Here is a 19,754-nt window from a genome sequence, read left to right as displayed (position 1 = left end):
TTAAATTTTGATACAGGGTTTTGCTAAATTGCCTAGGCTGCGCTTAAACACATGATCTTCCTGCCTCAGCCTTCCAGAGTGCTGGGATTATAGTTGCCTTCCACCATGCCTGACTTCTTATTCCTTCTATTTGTTTTTTATGAGAAATCTTTCATCTAAAAGGAGATTTTATCTTTTTGTTTTTTCTGTTTTGTTTTGATTTTTTGAGACAGGGTCTCACTTTGTAGGTCAGGCTTATCTTAAATTCACTGTATAGCCCAGGCTGGCCTCGAACTCCTGCCTGAGCTTATAGGTGTACACCACCATGCCTGGCAAGAGATTTTACTTTAAAAAATAAAAAAGGCTGGAGATACAGCTCAGTGGTAGATTTCAACTGGCATGCAGGAGGCCAGTTCCCCAGCACCCAAAAAATAAAACACACACACTCACACACTCTCTCACACACACACACTCTCTCTCTCTCTCTCTCTCTCCCTCCCTCTCTCCCTTTCTCCCTCTCTCCCTCTCTCTCTCTCTCTCTCTCTCTCTAATGAGAGTAGTAACTACAGACACAAAGGTCTCAGCAGTTAGAAGAGGGAGCAGAGAGATACTCTTGACCACAGTGTAACCTAAAATGAAGCTTACTCTTCATTTTATTTTCATGGAGTGAACGTCCATGGTTTTTAAAGAAGCTTACCTCACTGTTCCCATGAGAAGCTTTGTTGCTTGTCATGAACACCTCTGGTATAACTAAGGTTCCAGACACAACCCTGTGTGGTTTCCTTAAATCCTACTTTGCTTAAAACATGTAATTAGAGCTAGAGAGTACTGTAGAGCTCAGATGTTAAGAATTGGTATTAGGCCTTATGTTTTGTGATTCCCTTCCATTAAACATGCACAATGTATGTTTCAGATAGCTTCAGAGTATTGTCTGGGTGCCCAGTTGTAAATGCTGAATGTGTGGTCACGGTGCCCTTTATGGTTAGCAGGTTTTTCTTAGATGTCTATTCTTGAGTATCATTTTCACAAGCTGACTAATTTTATGACATAGACCTAGATTCCCTTCTGTTTCATCTTACGCGATATGTATTTTTTAGTATTTGTGAGTGGTAATTGATTCATTCATCCACCTAATAGTTATTGAGAATCTACTATGCCCAAGGAGAAGGAAAATGTGTGATGCTTGAGATCCTAAAGTTGTGCTGACTTGCAGAAGTTTGTGAGGAGTGACTTCACTGGGCCTCAGTATTGTACCTTACAGGAGTTATGATATCTGATAAAAGATACATATAGCAGACATTGAATTTACAAGTTATTCTAATGCACAGATTGTTGTTGTTTTTCATTCTAGAATTATAAGAGATCATGGATTAATCAACCTTAGAAAATTTCAATGTAAGTGTTAACTGTTTTTTTCAGTTTGTTTTAATATTTTTAAATAGTTTTAAATCATTTATGGCAGTGGCTCTTAATCCAAGCTGTGTGGTAGCATCATCTAGGAAGATTTAAAAAATTCTGATGCAAGAATGAGAATGTAGTACAATGATAGAATGCAAAGTTAGCATATGCAGCGAAGCTCTGGATTCAGTCACCAGCATCAAAAACAGAAACAAAAACCAAATCTTTAAGGCAATCCATAGTGGTAGAAAGAACTGTTAATTTATAATTAGTAACATTTGCTCTAGGCATGATGTTGCACACCTTAATCCCAGCACAGGGGCAGTGGTACTGAGGCAAGAAGACTATCTGTTCAAGGCCAGCTGGGCCACATAACGAGTTCAGTGCTAGTCTCCCTGGACTGCATATGGAAACCCTGTCTCGAACACAGTGAGCCAGATGTTATGGCACAGGCCTGTAAGTTTATTAGTTCGGAGGCTGAGGCAGTAGAATTACCACAAATTTAAGGTCAGCCTGGGCTACATAGAAAGACCCTGTCTCAAAAAAACAAAATTCTTATTTTTTAATTAGTGTAGTAATCACAGCACTAATGGATCATTTTCTAGATGACATCATGTTTTGAAACTGTGTATTAAATACAACCTTGATCTTCAGGTTACTTTTGTTTTTTTGTGGTGCTAAGGATGAAACCCAGGCCCTCAAGTGCTCTACAAAAGCACTGTGTCACTGAGCTACATCTCCAGCCTGATCTTCAGCTTATGAAAATATTTTTATACAAAGAGCAACACTAAGTGATACTATTATTTTGCAAGGTAGGAGGCAAACACAGAAGATATTTAACATTGTATAATGGTGATGATAAACATACTTTCTAAATATGTACATGAACATTTATTTATTTATTTATTTATTTTTGAGATAGGATCTGACTATGTAGTTCAGGTTGTCCTTGAACTCACTATGTAGCCCAGGTTGGCATCAAACTTGTGATCCTCCTGCCTCAGGCTCTTTGAGTGCTGGGCTTATAGGTGTATATTCCTTGTAGCAGTGTATAAGATTACCAGTTTAATTATTTTCATCAAGACTGGTACGTTTGGGCTGGGATTGTAGCTCAGTGGTAGAGTACTTGCCTAACATGCATAAGGCCCTGAGTTCATTCCCCAGTACCACACACACACATACACACACAACTCGTGGGTTTGCAAAAACAATCCAGAATCAGGTTTCCCAACCTCTCTATAGACAGTAATTGGCCATGTTTTGGTAGGCATACTGATGGATTCCTCTGTCTGAATTTCTAGGTTTTTCCATAACAGATCAGTTAGGTTTTGAGTTTTATGTACAGAAGACAAGGAACTCTTGCATAAATTCTATATTTAACTGGTAGTAAGGTAGGTTTGGCCTTGTTAGTTATCAGTGCGCTTTTAGAGGTTTACACCTGTCATTATATTGAATGTACAGGTGATGTCAGGTGACTTCAATATTTTAGGCAGGATTTTTGGGGTTTGGGGATCACATTTTAAAATTTTACTCCGAAGCATTCTGTGTTGTCTCTGTTATAAGATCTTTTTATATTGTTGTTTTGTTTTGTTTTTTGGTGAAAATGATCAGTCTGTCTGTGGCTGCCTATCAAATCAGCTCCTGGAATTTGTAGATCAGAAAGTCTTTTTCAAGGAAAGAGATTCATCTAAAAAACAGGACTTAATTTAAATAACTGTCATAAGTGAAAATATATTTTTAGTCCAAGAGTAGATAAAACTGAATTATTTGATTAAAATCACAAAGAAGTGGTTCAAGAGCTCCTCACCCCACAAACCTACCAGGCAGTTTTACTCCCCATCTTGTTTGCAGATACCTCTTTTGAGTAGAGGTTTGATCAGTAGTGATCCCCCAAGTTGCTAGTCCTGTGTATGCTGCATATATGACCATTCAACTGCATGGTAATTGTCACAATATAACTTCATTAGTAAATTAAGTTGTAGTTATTTAATTTGGCTTGGAGAAAAGCAAAGTGAGCCCTTTGGACAATGAAGAAATGTATACCTCACCTAATCAGGTGTAGGTAGGGAGATTTAAGTTGAGGCATGGAAGAGATTGTATACTTTTTCCAAACTAATCTACCTCTTCTAGATGGATTCTTGCGTTTTCTTTGTTTGTCCCTGGAAATTAATACCAGAACTTGTGGCCAACAGTATTCCAAAGAGTGCTTGGTCTGCCTTTGTCTTTCTCAGTTTTGCAGCAGTGCTTGACCCTGTACAGATTAAAAGACTTTGATAAGAGGGAAATCAGTAGTGCTTAGTAGTAGAGATGATGTCCCGTGATAACAACATCCCTGTGTGATAGTTGCTGTGATGCTGTTCTTATGATTAGTGTTTTGGTTTCTTAGGCTTCCTGTTTGCCTCGTCATGGGTAAATTAGTCATGTGAGCTTAGGAATTATGAGCTGTCATTTCACTTGTAGGAAAAGAAAAAAACCAGCAAACTTAGGAATCCTTATACTTTTGATGACATGGCTGTGTTTTGCTTTCTTTGTAGTAATGGAAAGGCGGTATCCCAAGGAAGTCCAAGACCTTTATGAAACAATGAGGCGATTTGCAAGGATTGTGGGGCCAGTGGAACATGACAAATTCATTGAGAGTCATGCACGTAGGTGGTTTTTGAACATTGTTAAGCATGTATATGTGTATATATAAATAGAAGCTGGGTGGTGCAAGTCTGTAATCCCAACACTCTGGTAGACTGAGACAGGAAGGTTGCAATTTTAAACCCAGCCTGGGCAACTAGAACCTATGTCAAAATTTAAAAAAAAAAAAATTTAAAGGGAGGAGACCTTTTATTTATTTTTTTAAAAATTATTTTAAAAATAAAAGAAGGAAAACAGACTAACAAACACATCCATTTACAAAATAGCATAAGAACAATACAAACAATAGAGGCTGGGGATTTAGCTCAGTGGCACAGCGCCTGCTTGGCAAGTGCAAGGTCGTAAGTTCGATTCCTGGTACTGGAAGAAAAACAAAAACAAACAAAAAAACCCACAACAATACAAACAATACAGAGTTACAGACAAAATGGTAGGAAATTAACAATGGTTGTTGTATTACGTATTGATATCTTCAAAGTGGTTTCTCAGGAAAACAAATAGAGACATGGAAGATTGATCAAATAAGTAATCATTGACTGTTCCTTTCAGTAAAGCAATAGAAGTCAGTGTTACAACTATGTTAGCTATCCTGTTCACATACATACATAATTTCCCCTTCTTTCTTTGCTCTTTTCCCTCACCCCAGTTGCTCTTTACTTTTGAGCATTTTCCTTTCATTTCACGGTGTCTATCGTTCCTCCCAATTTTTACTCACTCTTTCAGATTCTTACAGCAGTGAGACAATACATTGCTTACACATGGAGGTCTGGTTTATTCACTTATGAGTATGGTCTCTAGTTGTGACCATTTACCTGTAAAAGCCTCGAGTTTATCTTTCTTTATAGCTAAGTAATATTCCATTTTATAAAAGTACCACAGTTTTTTTATCCATTCCCCACTGGATGGACATTTGGGTTGCTTCCATAATTTAGCAATTACAAATTGTGCTGCTATGAACATGGGTGCACATGTATTGCTGTGATACGATGTTTTCAGATCTTCTGGGAAAATATCCAAAAGGGGAATAGCTGAGTTGAATGGGACCTCTAGAGCTAGTTTGCTGAGGAATCAGGGAGGAGACCTTTTAAAGGGCCTGTGAAGACCCATAGGCTCAACCTTCAATACCTCTAAACAACCAGCAAACTAATAAATAAAGGGTAATGGTATGTTTTATGTGAAGTAAACAAATGGGTATTTCTGTCTCTGCTTTTCTTTGTCTATTTTTGCAGTAATGGGGATTTAACCCAGGGCCTTGTTCATACAAGGGAAATGCTCTGACAGTGAACTACATCCCCAGTCCTTATTTTTTTAATTTTGAGACAAGGTCCCAGTAACTTGCTCAGGCTAGTCTTGAAATTATAATCCTCCTGTCTCAGCTTCCCAGGTAGATGAGATTTCAGGCATGCCTGGCCTCTCTTTTATTACCATGAGATAAATGTGGGATTGTAAAGGTGGAAAAAGGAAGGTTAAAAAAAAACATGCTTTTGTTTTTCCCAGGTAAATGGTAGTTCAGTAATTTTTCTCCCAACTTTATTACAGGAGTTTTCAAATATATACAAATGTAGAGGTAAAATACAGTGAACCCCTAAGCATGTATTCATCACCGGCCTTTGCATTTGTCAGCACGTGATCTGTTTAGTTTCAACTGTAACTACTCACTTCTCTATACTCTTACCCCTAACAAGATTGTGAAGCAAATTTCAGACATCATGTAATTTTTGGGATGTCCTATTATTTTGTTTATAAATATGTTATTATTAAAACTTGTTTTAGCACCAGGCGTGGTGCTTGTAATCCCAGCACTCAGAAGGCTGAGGCAGAAGGATTGTTGTAAGTTGGAGGCCATTCTGGGCTACAAAGTGAGCACAAGGCCAACCTGAACTGCATAGTGAGACCCTGTCTCAAAAAGACAAAAAAAAAACCTGTTTTAGCACTGTAGACAGAGTTGTTTGACTCAGAGACATAGTACTTATTCTCTTGCCTTTCTCTATTATTCCTGAGAAGAGAATGTATATTTTGATTTTTCTAAAAAAAAAAAAAAAAATATTAAGCCAAGCATGGTGCTGCATGCTTATAATTCTAGCACTCTGGGATGCTGAGGCAGGAAGATCAAAAGTTTAAACCTAGTCTGGGCAACTTAGTAACTTGGGAAGACCCTGTCTCAAAATTTAAAAGGGCTGAGGGTGAAGCTCAATGTGAAGGCCCTGGGTTCAACAGTACTGGAAAAAAAATTTTTTTTTAATCATTAAGGCCATAAGACCTAGACTTTTAAAACAGTCGGTACTAGGCAGCTTTTTATGAAATCTGTGTTTAGTGTCTCAGTTTAGTTTTGGAAAAGTTTTTTACCAAGGCCCTGAGCCTGTTGTCATCGTACAAGTCTTTCTTACTAAGTGCAACAGGCATGTATCTGAGCCAGGCTGATTGTCCTCAGCAAACATCTTGTTTGGTTGGCATTCTTTGTGTGGTTTGTACTGAGCAACTGATCCTTTACTTCCTGTCCCAGTTTGTGTCATTCCTGGTTTATGTGTCACTTCAAAGAACTATGCCCCATGGGTTGTCTGGGCTTTTCCTTCATCTTCTATTTCAAAAACACCAAAGTTTGAATGTTCTATCACATAATAACCCAGGCAGTGCAATCTGATCTATGCTCTCAGAGAAAGCAGAAATCTTTGATTTATGGAAAACACAATACTCCTTTGTCCCTATAGGAGAAAAGCTGTAAAGAATCTAACTGGGGCTTGAGCACAGAGCTTTTGTCCTTGTCTTGCCTCAGGGCCACATCAAGTAATACCAGAGACAGGTTTCATAAAAGAACCCGGTTGTGAGTGTGAGTACAAATTTTAACGGAAGGGTAGATAGAACAGAAAATCTTGATTATTTAATAAATTGTACTCCTTAATTTTGTAGACAAATGAATTCAGCCAGTTTATTCTTAAGTTTTCTAGGAGGTAATTCCAGATGCTGCATCTGGAGACAGCAGCTGGAAAGCAGTTGGAGTAGGCTTTTCTTCTGAGCTCTTGGGTAAAATTTCTAATGAGAGGTTACCAATAAAAAGTATTCCCCAGATGAAATTGCCCAGTCTTTTATGTAAAACAGGATTACTAAAAACACTCAACAGTGAAAGTACTGACTGATACGGATTTTGTTTTTTCAATTTTTGTCCTTTGTTCTTTTTTGGGAAAACAGTGGAATTTGAACTCCGAAGGGAAATCAAGAGACTTCAGGAATATAGGACAGCAGGCATTACCAATTTTTGTAGTAAGTATCCTTTAGCTGCATACTGTATCAGAGAGCAGATATCATCCAAATGCATAGAGGGAATCCCTGAGGTGTTGTGAAATTTTTTAAATAAGATTTTCTTTTTTACAATGACTTTTCAGTCTTTCCAGTAAGGTCTTATTTATTTAATCTCCTAAATACCATCATGCAGATTATCTGAAGTAGAATAAAAGTCATGACATAGAAAAGAAGAGGTACTGCTTTAGATTTAGGATTCTCCTCTGGCTTCTCTCTGTATAGCTTGGGGCGTGTGGCTAAGTGGTAGAATACCTGGCTAGCATGCTAGAGGCCCTGGTAATTAAATATTAGTTACTTTTCGGGGGTGGAAATATGAGTGACTTTTATTTTCTTTATACTTTAGGGGTTTTTCCCTCCCTCACAAATTTCTTCAATAAGAAAAAGAATAAAAATATATCATTTAGTGTCAGGAAAGGGATTTTGTTATTTATTCTTTTTGGGGGAGGAGTACTGGGGATTGAAGGCAAGGCCCTCCATATAGCAGGTGAGAGCTCTACCACTAACCTGTATCTTCAGCCCTTTTTCATTTCTTTTCTTTTTTTTGTTTTGTTTTAGTTTAGACTGGCCTTGAACTCACTACGTAGCCTAGGTTGGTTTTGAACTTACGGCAATCCTCCTGCCTCAGCCTTCCAAGTGCTGGGATTACCACCACACCCAGCTGGCTCGCTTTTTTTTTTTTTGAGACAAGGATTTGTTACAGGCTGGCCTTGAACTCACTTTGTAGCCTAGTAATCCTCCTGCCTCAGCCTCCTGAGTGCTGGGATTACATGCATATACTACCATGCCTGGCTAAGAAAAGGATTTTAGACTTAGAGAAATGTACTTTTTTTTTTTTTTTTTTTCTATTCTTTTTTCCTACTTAGTTTTTGAAAGAATAATTGTTTTTGTTTTTGATACAGGGTCTTGCTATGTAGTTCAGACTGGCCTTGAACTTGCTATGTAGCCCAGGCTGGCCTCAAACTCGCAGTGATTAGAGGAATAATTGTGAAAACAGTTTTACAAAGGAAACCAAGAAAAGACAAACTGTTTGCTGGTCAGTCACTTCTAGTGCATTGTGATTATAGTCATGGTATTTTCTGTACCTCCAGGTGCCAGGACATACGATCACCTAAAGAAGACGCGCGAGGAGGAACGCCTTAAACGCACCATGCTCTCTGAGGTTCTCCAGTATATCCAGGACAGCAGTGCGTGCCAGCAGTGGCTCCGCCGGCAAGCTGACATGTGAGCAGTTACCAGGTTGAAGGAAACACCCCTCCTGGGATGCTTGGCCTTCACATGTGTTTTGGACATTTCTGTGGGTACCATGGATGGCAGAGCTAGAATAATTCACAGATTTTTAGCAGTCCATCTTAGAAACAGTGTAGTATTCACAGACTTGAGAAACATAATTGGCTTTCTACAATCCTACTTTCCTACTTTTATTTTTAAAAATTACTGTATTTCCCCTGCCTCCCCACCACATCTCTCCCCCTCCTTAGGGACTGATGTAATTTTCATTGAAAAATTCACATTCTTGCCCCTTCCCCATGAATTGTGTCTGTGATGTTCCATGTTAAGAGCTTTTAGCTGGGTATGACAGTAATGCCTCAGGAGGCTCAGGCAGGAGGATAACTACAGGATCATAGCCAACCTGGGCTACATAGTGAGTTCAAGGCCAGCCTGAACTACGTAGCAAGACCCTGTCTAAACCAAAAAAATGGAGTTCTTCTTAGCAAATTGGAAGGATTTGTTTCCCCCACAGAACAGATTTTCTTGGTTAGTACAGAGAGGTAGCCTATTAAACATTATCCAGTCAATCTCATTACATCTCTTAAAAGTGATCTTCCTGATAAATGGTACCCAGTCCAACAGGGACTTTTGAAAATTGTCTTCTTTGATGATCTAGGTTTAAATTCCTCTTCTTCATTGTAGTGATTCCGGACTGAGTCCTTCCACTCCATTGACTTCAAATTCAGGTAATTATTTCTCAAGCTAGAGCAAGTCTTTTGTTGCTAGTGTTTTTGTTTTTTATAGTGATGGGGACTGGAGCCAAGGCCGTGTGCATGCTTGATTGTGAAGTTTGCATTCAAGAGGTTATAGTGACCTAGCAATCTTCCCCTCTGTAGGATTAGGGTGCTTAGGCAGAGTAACAGTAATCAAGTGTTAGACTAATTTATAAACAGTAGCACAATTTCAGAATCATCATGTTCAGACAAGGATGATCTTATCTCCCTGAGATTATAGCAAAGGGAAGAAAAGATCCCCAAAAGGTAACTTTGTTTTATCAGTGTTCCTGGTCAGTCATTTTCAGTTAGTTTAAGGGAGTTATATCTGCCACAAATTTTAATATGTGTCTGGCAGGAGATAAATGAAAATCTTTGTATCATTGTGAGTGGTGAAACATACTACTTCGCCAGAAATGTAAGGATTTCTAACGAGTTTGAGACTTAAGGTATTTCTGTATTTATGCTTTTAACTCTTTAGGTATGTCCTGTTTTGAGGTGAGTTTTCAGAGCAAGATTAAGCCACATGCTATCTGATGATCCTTGGTGATTGGTCATCAGTGACTAGGAATTTGAGGAGGTGTTAGTTATAAAGCTGTGACGCAAGATTATAATGTTCCTTCGGCTGTTCTCTTGGTTCTCGTTCACCCTGCTCCATGTATTGCCATTTCTCTTCATGAGAATATACAGACCATTCACCTCACTGACCAGAAATAAAGTAGTCAAAAGTGATCTATTTGTTATTTATTATTCTTTGGAGGCTCAAAACAACAGACTTGTAAAATCTCTCAGTACATCAGGATCTAGATAGGGCTCCAGTAAGGCCACTTGAGGGAAAAGTTTTTTCCTTCTTTTTCTTTGTTTCAAGTAATTATTTCTTAATATTTAATAGAGAAAAGGCAGCCATTTAGTGAGTTGCCAAGACAAGGAAATCTAAGTTTTATTTTATAATTTTCTAGCGTCTCATCCCTCTTTCCTGTTCTAAATAAGGAAATACAAATAATTTAATATTGGCTAATTAAATGAATGTGCTAGCTGACATGATTGTGCAGCTGTGGTATTAGTATTTTCTTAGCCATCTGTACTCCCTACTGTTCTTCCTAGGCCAGTGTCCGCCTTCTTCACTCCTTAGATTGACGTTGCGGTAGCCCCTTGCTCTCCTTGATACTCTGAGTTGTTCTTAAAGCAGTGAAAGGTTGAAAGCCCAGCCTCACTGGTTGTAGCCTACCCTCTAGTGACTTGGGAAGTACCACATTATTTTATCTTTATTTCCAGCCTTTAGGATAAGCACTTACCTCCTTTGTTGATACTACAGGGAAGCCTGTTTTCCAATAGAGCAACTTATAACAGTCCCCTCCTTTTCTCTGTCCCACCGAAAATGCAATTCCCATATAACATAACACGGTATTCTACATTTCCTGCTGTTTAACTCACTGTATCCATCTCCATCTGCTCACACTAATCCCTAGTGAACATTTAGAATAAAACCCAAGATGTTTTGTGCGTCAGGCTTCCCATCCTGCCCTGGCCAGTGACATCCTTTTTTGGTTTCTTTCTCGGCTATGTGAGTTGACCTTAGTTCCTGTTTTGCCATATAATGGCTAATTGTTCCTGTTAGTGGATCTTTCAGGTAAACAGTGCTACTTTGAAAGGAACAGGTCTTCTCTCACATAATAAATAAGGAGGGCTTTTTGCTGGCCTAACAGTCTGCCTTTGATCTGAAGGCACATGGTCCTTGGTTAATTACTATGTTTACCTTGTACTGCTGGCAGAGTGGTGAGGATTAGAGAATGTCTCTCCAGCAGAGTTATTATTCCATTCATCAGCTGTCAAGGCAGGCAGTGTGTGACTTTTTTTAACTGGATGACATCTGGGCTTCAGATTCTAGAGTCCCCTATGTGGTGGGAGGGCATAGGGGATAACTACTGTCTATGGCAAGCAGTTGTATTTGACTCTAAGGCACGCATGTACTTTGGCAGAGCAAAAGAAACATGAATTAGCATTTGTATTTTGGAGTAAACGTTAGGGTGCCCATGTTGTTAGCTAAACAGACCAGAGGGAATGGGCTTAACTTTCCTTCAGCTGCTGTAGTGATTCTGTACATAGCTAGTCTGGCTTGGACTGAGCTGTGTTATACTTTTATGCTTGAGCAGTTGTTGCTTCTATGAAATATACGTTCCTCTCTGTGTTTGTAGGTAGAAGGAGTGCACCACCCTTGAACCTTACTGGCCTCCCTGGCACGGAGAAGCTGAATGAAAAAGAAAAGGAGGTAACAAAAAGAAAGGGAACTAGAGGAAAGAGAATAGATTATTCATTGTCTTTAAAACTCATGACAGCATTATACCCATTTTGCTGTACTCATCTAACTCACAAGCATATCTCTGGTCTGTCTAGAAGTCTAGGAGCTAAAGAACTAATCCTGGCAGGTTTCAGAACACCTTTTTTATTACCCTGCCACCATTCCCCTTTGGGTGGAATTTCATGTGATAATGTCAAATAATAGCAACAATATCATTTATTGAGCTTGTAAGACAACTATTATGTGCTTTATATAAATAAAATTAATTTTTGTAAATGTAAAATAACTTTCTATGAAAATGAGTATTTCCTGTTAGAATGGTCATTTTAAGAAATTCTGCATATATTTTAACAATACAAAGCTGAGTGAGGTAGGAGGATTATGAGTTCAAGACAGTCTGGGCTATGTGGTGACACCCTGTCTCAAAAAACCAAACAGAAAACAACGATGTATCCTTTACTTAAGACATTTTTGGAATTGTTTCCATAGTGTTTTTAATATAAAGGAAAAAATTCAGAGTTGGCCACTGTGGTACATGCCTGTTATTCCAGCACTCTTGGGAGGTTGAGGCAGGAGGATACCAAGTTAGAGCTCAGCCTGGGCAATTTAGTAAGACCTTGTCTCAAAGAATGAAAAAGGGGACTGAAGATGTAGCAATCCCCAGTATTTCCTCTCTTTTACAAACACGGAATTAATTCAGAGCCTGGCACAGTAGTATACACCTGTAATCCTACCTACCCTAAAGACTGAGGAAGGAAGATTGTACGTTTGAGGTCAGCCTGAGCATTTTTTTTTGCAGTGTGGGACTGAATTTTGCTGTGTAGTTTAGCCTGGCCTTAAACTCAATATGTAGCCCAAGCTGGCCTTAAATTTATGCCAATCCTCCTGCCACAGCCTCCCAAATGCTGGGATTATAGGCCTGCACTACCATGCCTGATGGCAGCCTGAGCAATTTAGCAAGACTCTTGTCTGAAAGTAAAATTTAAAACTGGGCTAGGGATATAGCTCAGTGGTAGAGTAGTGCCTTGGATGGTTGAGGCCCTGGGTTTAATTCCAGCTTTCTCCTAGGGTGGATTCAGCATTATATACAATCACACATTGATTTTAAAAATAGCATGACCCACTTGCCACCTCCCCAGTTATAATCATCAGACTTACCTTTTTGGATTTATCTTTTGGCTGTTTCTATAAGTTAGTTAGTTAGTTTGTTTGTTTTGAGACAGGGTCTTGCTGAGTAGTTTATACTGACTTTGAATTCACTTTGTAACCCAGGCTGACCTTGAACTTGCAGTCTTCCTGCCATAGTGTCCCAACTGTGGGGATTATAGGCATGTGCCATCATACCTATTTGTTTCTAAAATTTAAATCTTAAATCTCCTAGGAATCATCTTCAAGAGTTTCCAGGTAACACAGGCCTGTAGTCCCATCACTCGGGAGAAGGAGGCAGGAAGACTGCAAGTTTGGGTCCAATCTAAGCTACATAGTGAGACCTTGTCTCAAAAGAAAAAAAGTGTTTTCAAAAGGATGTTCCCTAGCCTTGAAGTTCCTTTCACGCTCCTTGTGTGCTCCTTTTACAGTTCCTCAGATTTGTCCCCTAACTACCACTCTATAGCATTAGTCCACATCGGACATACAGAAGAGTTGTGGTGCTGGGAGTATATCAGTCTTATTTTATTCATTGGGAACAATGAAAATTAGTTTGGGAGTAGAAGGAAGTGGGTGTTGTATATGCATATTGCTGAAGAAAGCCACAGGGCCAGTCTGATTTAAAGGTTCCATGTCCTGGAATTGCGAGCATTTTTTATCCTTACCACACCATGACCTTAGAGTACTCATTGTGGGATAATGGCAGGTGAACTGGAACTCAGCCAACTTCCTAGATTTTAGCAGTTAAAGTGGCTTCTTCTCAGAGTAGGAAACATAATCACCAAAACAGGTCCTACACCCTTATGGTCATATTAACAATGCTGTGATTCACGTTTGGGGATCCAGGTACCTTACCTTGTGCCCTACTGTGCCCTGTGTTGGTCCTCTGCCCTGGCATTTAATGCTCAATTCCTAGGTGAGCCAGGCTGCCCCTCAGGGACACACATTTGTATTTCCCAGTAAACTCAGGTCCCTGAGTGTCCTGCATGAGCGGAAGACTCTTCTAACGTCACATGCTGGCTGCTGCTTCCTGGGTGTCTGTCCCTGGGGAGTAGAGTTTTCTCCAGGGAAGAAGAGACTAACTGGAATGTGGCCCAGCCACTCCGCAGCTCCTATAAATGGTTGGAGGTTGATGTCCCTTCTTCTTGATTTTGCTATACCTGCTGGATTAAATTATGAGAATGACAGATGTTAATGTTTATTAAATTTGCTGTGTCTTGCAGCTCTGTCAGATGGTGAGGTTGGTCCCTGGAGCCTATTTAGAATACAAATCTGCTCTGCTGAACGAATGTAACAAGCAAGGAGGCCTGAGACTGGCACAGGCAAGAGCGCTCATCAAGATAGACGTGAACAAGACCCGGAAAATCTATGATTTCCTCATCCGAGAAGGATATATCACTAAAGCTTGAAGTTGTAAGGCCCTCGGATCCCAAGTCTAAACTTTGGAATGTGGTGTGTCAGAGGACAATGTACACATTCTGCAGAGTCTTGTTGTTGAGCTGAATTCTCATTGTACAAAAAGGAGATAAAGGAAATCTTATGTTCTATTACCCTGCCCTGCTTTGAAGCACTCCTATTGTTGGTATTGTGCTGTGGAGTTGTGCACTAGATAAGCTATTATTAAATGTGAGTGGGCATTCATTCCTAACACTTCTTGTAACTAAAACAAGAACCATAGTACCTCCCATCACAGTGTTGGTAGAAATAGAACCAAGCCAACCACAGTGCTTAGTCCCAGGGGTCCAGCTCATCTTGGTGCTTGAGAGCTAAGTTTGCTCATTATGTTTTGCCTTCAGACATCACAGACAGATTTAAAAAGAAGAGAAGGGTTTTAGAGTATCAGAATGCTTTCTTTTCTTATTTTTTTTAAGCTGATAATTTATGGTTATGAGCAAAGAGAAAAATCTCCCCATGATGGTCTTGTCCCAAACTGCATCTTTTAATATCTGGCTTTATACTTTGCAGTCTGGCCGTCTGATCTGTAGTAGACTATTGAGGCGGTAGCAGATATAAAATGTCTCTGTTATTTTTAGAATTGATGGATTAAAATGTTTTGCTATTTAATTTGTGGGTGTGTCAAATATTCTAGTAAATAAGCACACTTAGGGTATTGGATGCCTGCCCCATCACGCTGCACTGTCTCTGCTAACACGTGTGTCCTGGGCTCACCCTGTTCTTGCCCCAGGTTTCTCAGGACATCAGGCCCCTGAGGATGGAGATGATGCAACTACTCTCAGCTTTGCTTGGATTGTGACCTGAACCCTAATTTCTCAATGGTGAAAGGCTAGCCTGCAATAAAAATTGCTTCCTAAACAGAAGTAAAGCAGCTTCAGGTATTAAACTCACTAGATATGAGGGTGAGTAGCCTCACCACATCTGAAACATACTTAAAGCCTTTCTGCAGACTGAGAAGCCAAACTCATAGTCATGGTCATCTCATTTCTAGTAGAAGCAAAATTGTATATAAAAATAACTTCACCAGAGCTGGGTGTAGTGGCATGCCTGTAATCCCAGCACTCAAGGGGCTGAGGTAGGATCGCAGTAAGGCCAGCCTGAACTACATAACGAGACATCTCAAGAAAAACAGTTTACTTCATCAGAATCTTCACAGATCACCTCTAATAGCTGACCCTAATTCCTTAATTCCTTTAATAGTCAAACAGCTAATTAGTATGTACTTTGTTGTTAGCATCTGCTGGGGCTCTTGACTGATGTAAATATTTGTGCAGCTTGCTAGTAGATATCACTAGGGGATGAAAAGGACACCCTTAGGATCTGAGGGAATTCAGGTAGAGGACTTCAGTTCTTAACCAAGGAAGGCTGCTGGAAATAGTCTTTCCTTGCATTGTAGTATCTCAGAAAACATACTGCATTGCCACCATCAATACTAGGTGCTTATGAAGGGTTTGCCTCTTACCTATGAGAAGTAATTCCTGTGCTGAGAATTTGGGCTACGGACACTGTTGGTGTCAGGTGATGTTGGTTGTAGTTTGAAGAGTCTTTGTTGATTAAGGAGGGCTTCCTGGGAGAGGTGGGCTTTTGAGGCAGCGGGACAGAGAGAGAAAAATGGCAGATGGAGGTGGGAGGCTGTTCCAGACATAGGGGTGGAGGATGATGTGGAGGCAGCAGCGGGAGTAAGGCAAATGGTGCGAAGAGATGCATTCGGCTAGAACACGGGCAGCTGTAGGAGCTGGGAGTGGGAGGATAGCAGGACAGGCTCTCAGAAACCTTGGAATTGACTGAATGCTGAAAATCAGGTGGAGACCAACAGATTTGATAAGGAAAATGGCACCACTGAAAATAATAACAGGGCCGGTGTGGTGGTGCAGGACTGTAATCCTAGCACTCTGGAGGCTGAGGCAGGAGGATTGCCATGAGTTCAAGGCCATCCTGAACTACATAGCAAAACCCTGTCTGGAAGAAGAAAAAAAAAAAATGACAGGAGAGTAAAGCTATAATTACAAATGCCAGACTTTAGAAAGTAGGATTATTATTGCTTTGGTAAACCCAGGTTTGTAAAATTTAGGATGTAGTTTCGCTGAGTACTTTTGAAAGGACTTCCTGAGTTGTTATCGTTTTGTGTTAACAATAGAAAGTAGGGCCGGGGATATAGCTCAGCAGCATAAGCGCCTGCCTGGCATGCGCAAGGTCCTGAGTTTGATTCCCGGTACCAAAAAAAAATAGAAAGTACTAGCTGGGTGTGGTGGCACACACCTGTAATCCTGGCACTCGAGGGCTGGGCTACATACTGAGTTCAAGGCCAGCCTGGACTACATAGTGAGGCCCTGTCTCAAAAAAACAGTAGAAAGCATTTTCTGGTACTTTTGTCGAAGCTGTCTTTAGTACATTATTTCCTTCCATGTTCTTATCACCTAAACATGGCCAGTTTCTTTGAGGGGCAGTGGTTTGAGACAGGGTCTCACTGTGCAGTTGAGGCCAGACTCAAACTCATAACAATCCTCCTCCTCAGCCTCCTGAGTGCTGGGATGACAAGCATGTGACACCATGCCCAGCAAGGCCATTTCTTGTACTATACTAAAAGAACAGTTAGTGTTAGGAATTTTTTAAACTGCAGTTTGACACTAAAGGGTTCTGGTGGAGTTTTCTACATACCCTCCTTTCCCAGTGGTGGGGCACAGAAACAGATCCCTTGCTGTGTAATGACTCTTTACTCCAAGACCAAGACTAAAGGATGAGTAGAGCTCTTTCCTTAATGTGCAAGGGCCTGAGTTCAGTCCCCAACACTAAAAGAAAAAAGTCTCTCTTGGGACCAATAAATAGGAACTATTTACAGGTTACTTTTTCTTGGGTTCCAGTGTCCATCCTTTTCTTGTTCGCTCTTTTTTTACAATCTGAGCTCAGTTAAGCAACCAGTCATTGAAATCTTCCATAGCTAGTGGGTTAGCAGAAAAAGGGGGAAGACCAATGGCTTTCATCATTAACAACAAAATCCCCATTGCTAAGTCATCCCAACTCTAGGAAATGTGTAGACAGGTAATAAGAGAGTTAAAGTCACCACTGTAAAGCATCAGACCCAAGCCACACTGTGCAGCTTGGGGAAACACTCATATTTACCTTAAAAAACACAAAAAACACTTTTCCACCTATCTCTAAGCAGGAGTGTTCTGTGTTTTAAACAGCATTCAGGAACTTTACCCATCCATTTTTAAGTGTGTCTTGTGGATGCTTTGTCTGAATTTTACTGATCTGGAATGACCCTAGCCTCTCATTTCCCTCATCAAACAGTATTAACTATTAACTTGCTCCCAGATGTGTCAAAAAGAACCATCCCTGATACAGTTGGACACAACCATGTCTGTAGCCTTGTGTAGAAGAGGGGAACCAAAGCCAGGTATGGTGGCGCACAGCTGTAATCCCAGCACTTGGGAGGCTGAGGCAGGAGGATTGCTGCAATTCAAGGCCAGCCTGGGCTACAGAGTAAGTTCAGGGCCAGCTTGGGCTGCATAGTGAGAGTCTGTTTCAAAAAGACAAAAGGGGAGGGGGGAACCTGCTAAGATCAAAGGCTTCTCTAATAGGACACAATAACCAGCCCTTCTGTGAAATTAAACAGGCTATCAGAGCTCAGGCGAGTCAGAGCAGCCCGGACAGTCTTGCTAATAAAGGACCTAAGAGTGAGAACAATAGTGAAGACCATTCAGCTAAGAAATTTTGGATCCTAAGTACCTATTCCTGGAAATATGTGTCAGAACTGCAGTGATAGCATGCTGCCTCCGAGTAGAGAGGGCACCCATGAACGGGAGCCAGCTTTCAGTCCCTAGTGACAGTTCTTTTTCTGTTCCTCGTTTGCATGCTGTCTGGACTTCCAGCACATGGGCTCTGCTGCAGTGAAAGGGTATCAACTGCCCTTTGAGTTGATTGACCAAGCTTACAAGTCAGAGCCATAAACATTTGAGGCAAAAACTGTGGAATGTATTATTGCATGTGACAGTAAAGTTCTCTTTTTGTGCTTGCCAGGCGGACACTTCCCCACTAAGCTATATCCCTGGTGACTTAAAGTTCCTTTATCATCTGGCATGGTGGCACATTCCTATAATCCTAGCATATGGGAGGTTGAGGCAGGAGGATCACTGCCAGTTTGGAGCTAGCCTGGACTGCATGGAGATCTTGTCTCAAAAAAATGCAAACAAAAACAAAGGGCCTTTGTCACAGTGATTTACTTTGATATGCATAGTATACTGGGTCTCCTTCCCTGTTAAGACCAGCAAGAAATTGGATATAAGAATTTAGTGAGTAGGGCCAAGTATGGTGGCACATGCCTGTAATCCCAGCTTTCTGGGAGGCTGAGGCAGTAGGATTGCGAGTTCAAGGCCAACCTGAAATATGTTGTGAGACCCTGTCTCAAAACCCAAAGTATAGTGGTACACACCCGTGATCCCAGCACAAGAGAGGCTGAGGCAGGAGGATCACTGATTGAGGCCAGTCTGGCCTACATAGTGGTTTCAAGGAGAGCCTGCGCTACTTAGCAAGACTGTCTCAAAAAACAAACAAAAAAAAAAACAAAATAGTCCATTTAGCTGAGCATGGTCACAAATGCTGGTAATCCCAGCACTCAGGATGCTGAAGCAAGAAGGTTGCTGTGAGTTTAAGGTCAGCCTGGTCTACACAGTGAGATCCTGTCTCAAAAAAAAAAGAAAAGAAAATATTCCATGTAACTTATGTAGACTTCTGGAAGTCACTGTATTTGCCCTTGTCTTTGAAACCAGTAGATTAAACCTTGCTAGCCAAGACGCTTTCTGTCTTTCAGGGCTGGATAAGTGAGTCTGATTCACTTAATGTTCTCCTTTGGAGCAGGGGGATGGATTTGTGTGGCACCAGACTAATTATTGAGTAAATCTGACACTCTTAACCGAGAGTTTCTTTTTTCGTCTTGTACAGGTTACCCTGTGGTCTTAATGTGGTTAAAACAAACAAAAGCTTCCACATGGCTGAAACTCCTGCCTCAGCTCAGTTGTATTCAGCAGAAAATCAGCATCTCAGGAAAGGTGCAAAGGTGACTTCCTAGTTGTTTTAAGAAACCAATACTTTTCTTAAAGCAAAAATTCTGCAATGCTGTCATATTATCTTACTCAGTAACTGAGCTAAATTCCAATTCATGACACTTCTAATGCATGCCTTTCCAATTTTAAAAATTACATACTCCCATGTTAAAAATTGTTTGCAGTGACCCTAGCTTCTCATTTCCCTCATCAAACAGAAACTATTAACTTGGGGTCCCTCTCGCATGATCACTTTTCATTTAGGGAATGCCTTTAAAACATAAGACTCTATTTTAAGAAAGAAGTCATAGATCCTAGGCTGTAGAACTTCCCTTCTAAGTGTACAAACAGTGTCCCTTATAAGAAAACCAATTTTAGCCAGGTATGGTGGCTGAGGCAGGAGGATCATTGGGAGTTCGAGGCCAGCCTGGTATACAAAGGCCAGCCTGAACTGCATGGCAAGACCCTGTCTCCAAAAGGCCAAAAAAAAAAAAAAAAAAAAAGTGATTTTGA

At 40.4% G+C, this 19,754-nt stretch overlaps 1 protein-coding gene across 4 annotated transcripts in view; it reads left to right on the top strand.

The window, feature by feature from the left end:
• Positions 1-14,808, top strand: part of Tada2a (transcriptional adaptor 2A) — a 51,367-nt gene extending 36,559 nt beyond the window's left edge. For 3 of the 4 annotated variants that reach the window (XM_013519173.1, XM_005393936.2, XM_005393934.2), the window contains 7 exons: positions 1,331-1,374; positions 3,912-4,022; positions 7,207-7,278; positions 8,406-8,538; positions 9,229-9,272; positions 11,495-11,568; positions 13,968-14,808. In XM_013519173.1, coding sequence (XP_013374627.1) covers positions 1,331-1,374; positions 3,912-4,022; positions 7,207-7,278; positions 8,406-8,538; positions 9,229-9,272; positions 11,495-11,568; positions 13,968-14,153 — 664 coding nt within the window. In that variant the 3' untranslated portion in view covers positions 14,154-14,808. The remainder of the gene's footprint in view (positions 1-1,330; positions 1,375-3,911; positions 4,023-7,206; positions 7,279-8,405; positions 8,539-9,228; positions 9,273-11,494; positions 11,569-13,967) is intronic. The other variant, XM_005393935.2, reaches the window with a different exon arrangement.
• The last annotated feature ends 4,946 nt before the right edge of the window (positions 14,809-19,754 follow it).

This window comes from Chinchilla lanigera, unplaced genomic scaffold (genome assembly GCF_000276665.1).
Source record: "Chinchilla lanigera isolate Chin_1 unplaced genomic scaffold, ChiLan1.0 scaffold00050, whole genome shotgun sequence".
NCBI lineage: Eukaryota > Metazoa > Chordata > Mammalia > Rodentia > Chinchillidae > Chinchilla > Chinchilla lanigera.
Note: the sequence above shows the minus strand (reverse complement) of the source record. Positions and strands in the feature narration are given on the sequence as shown.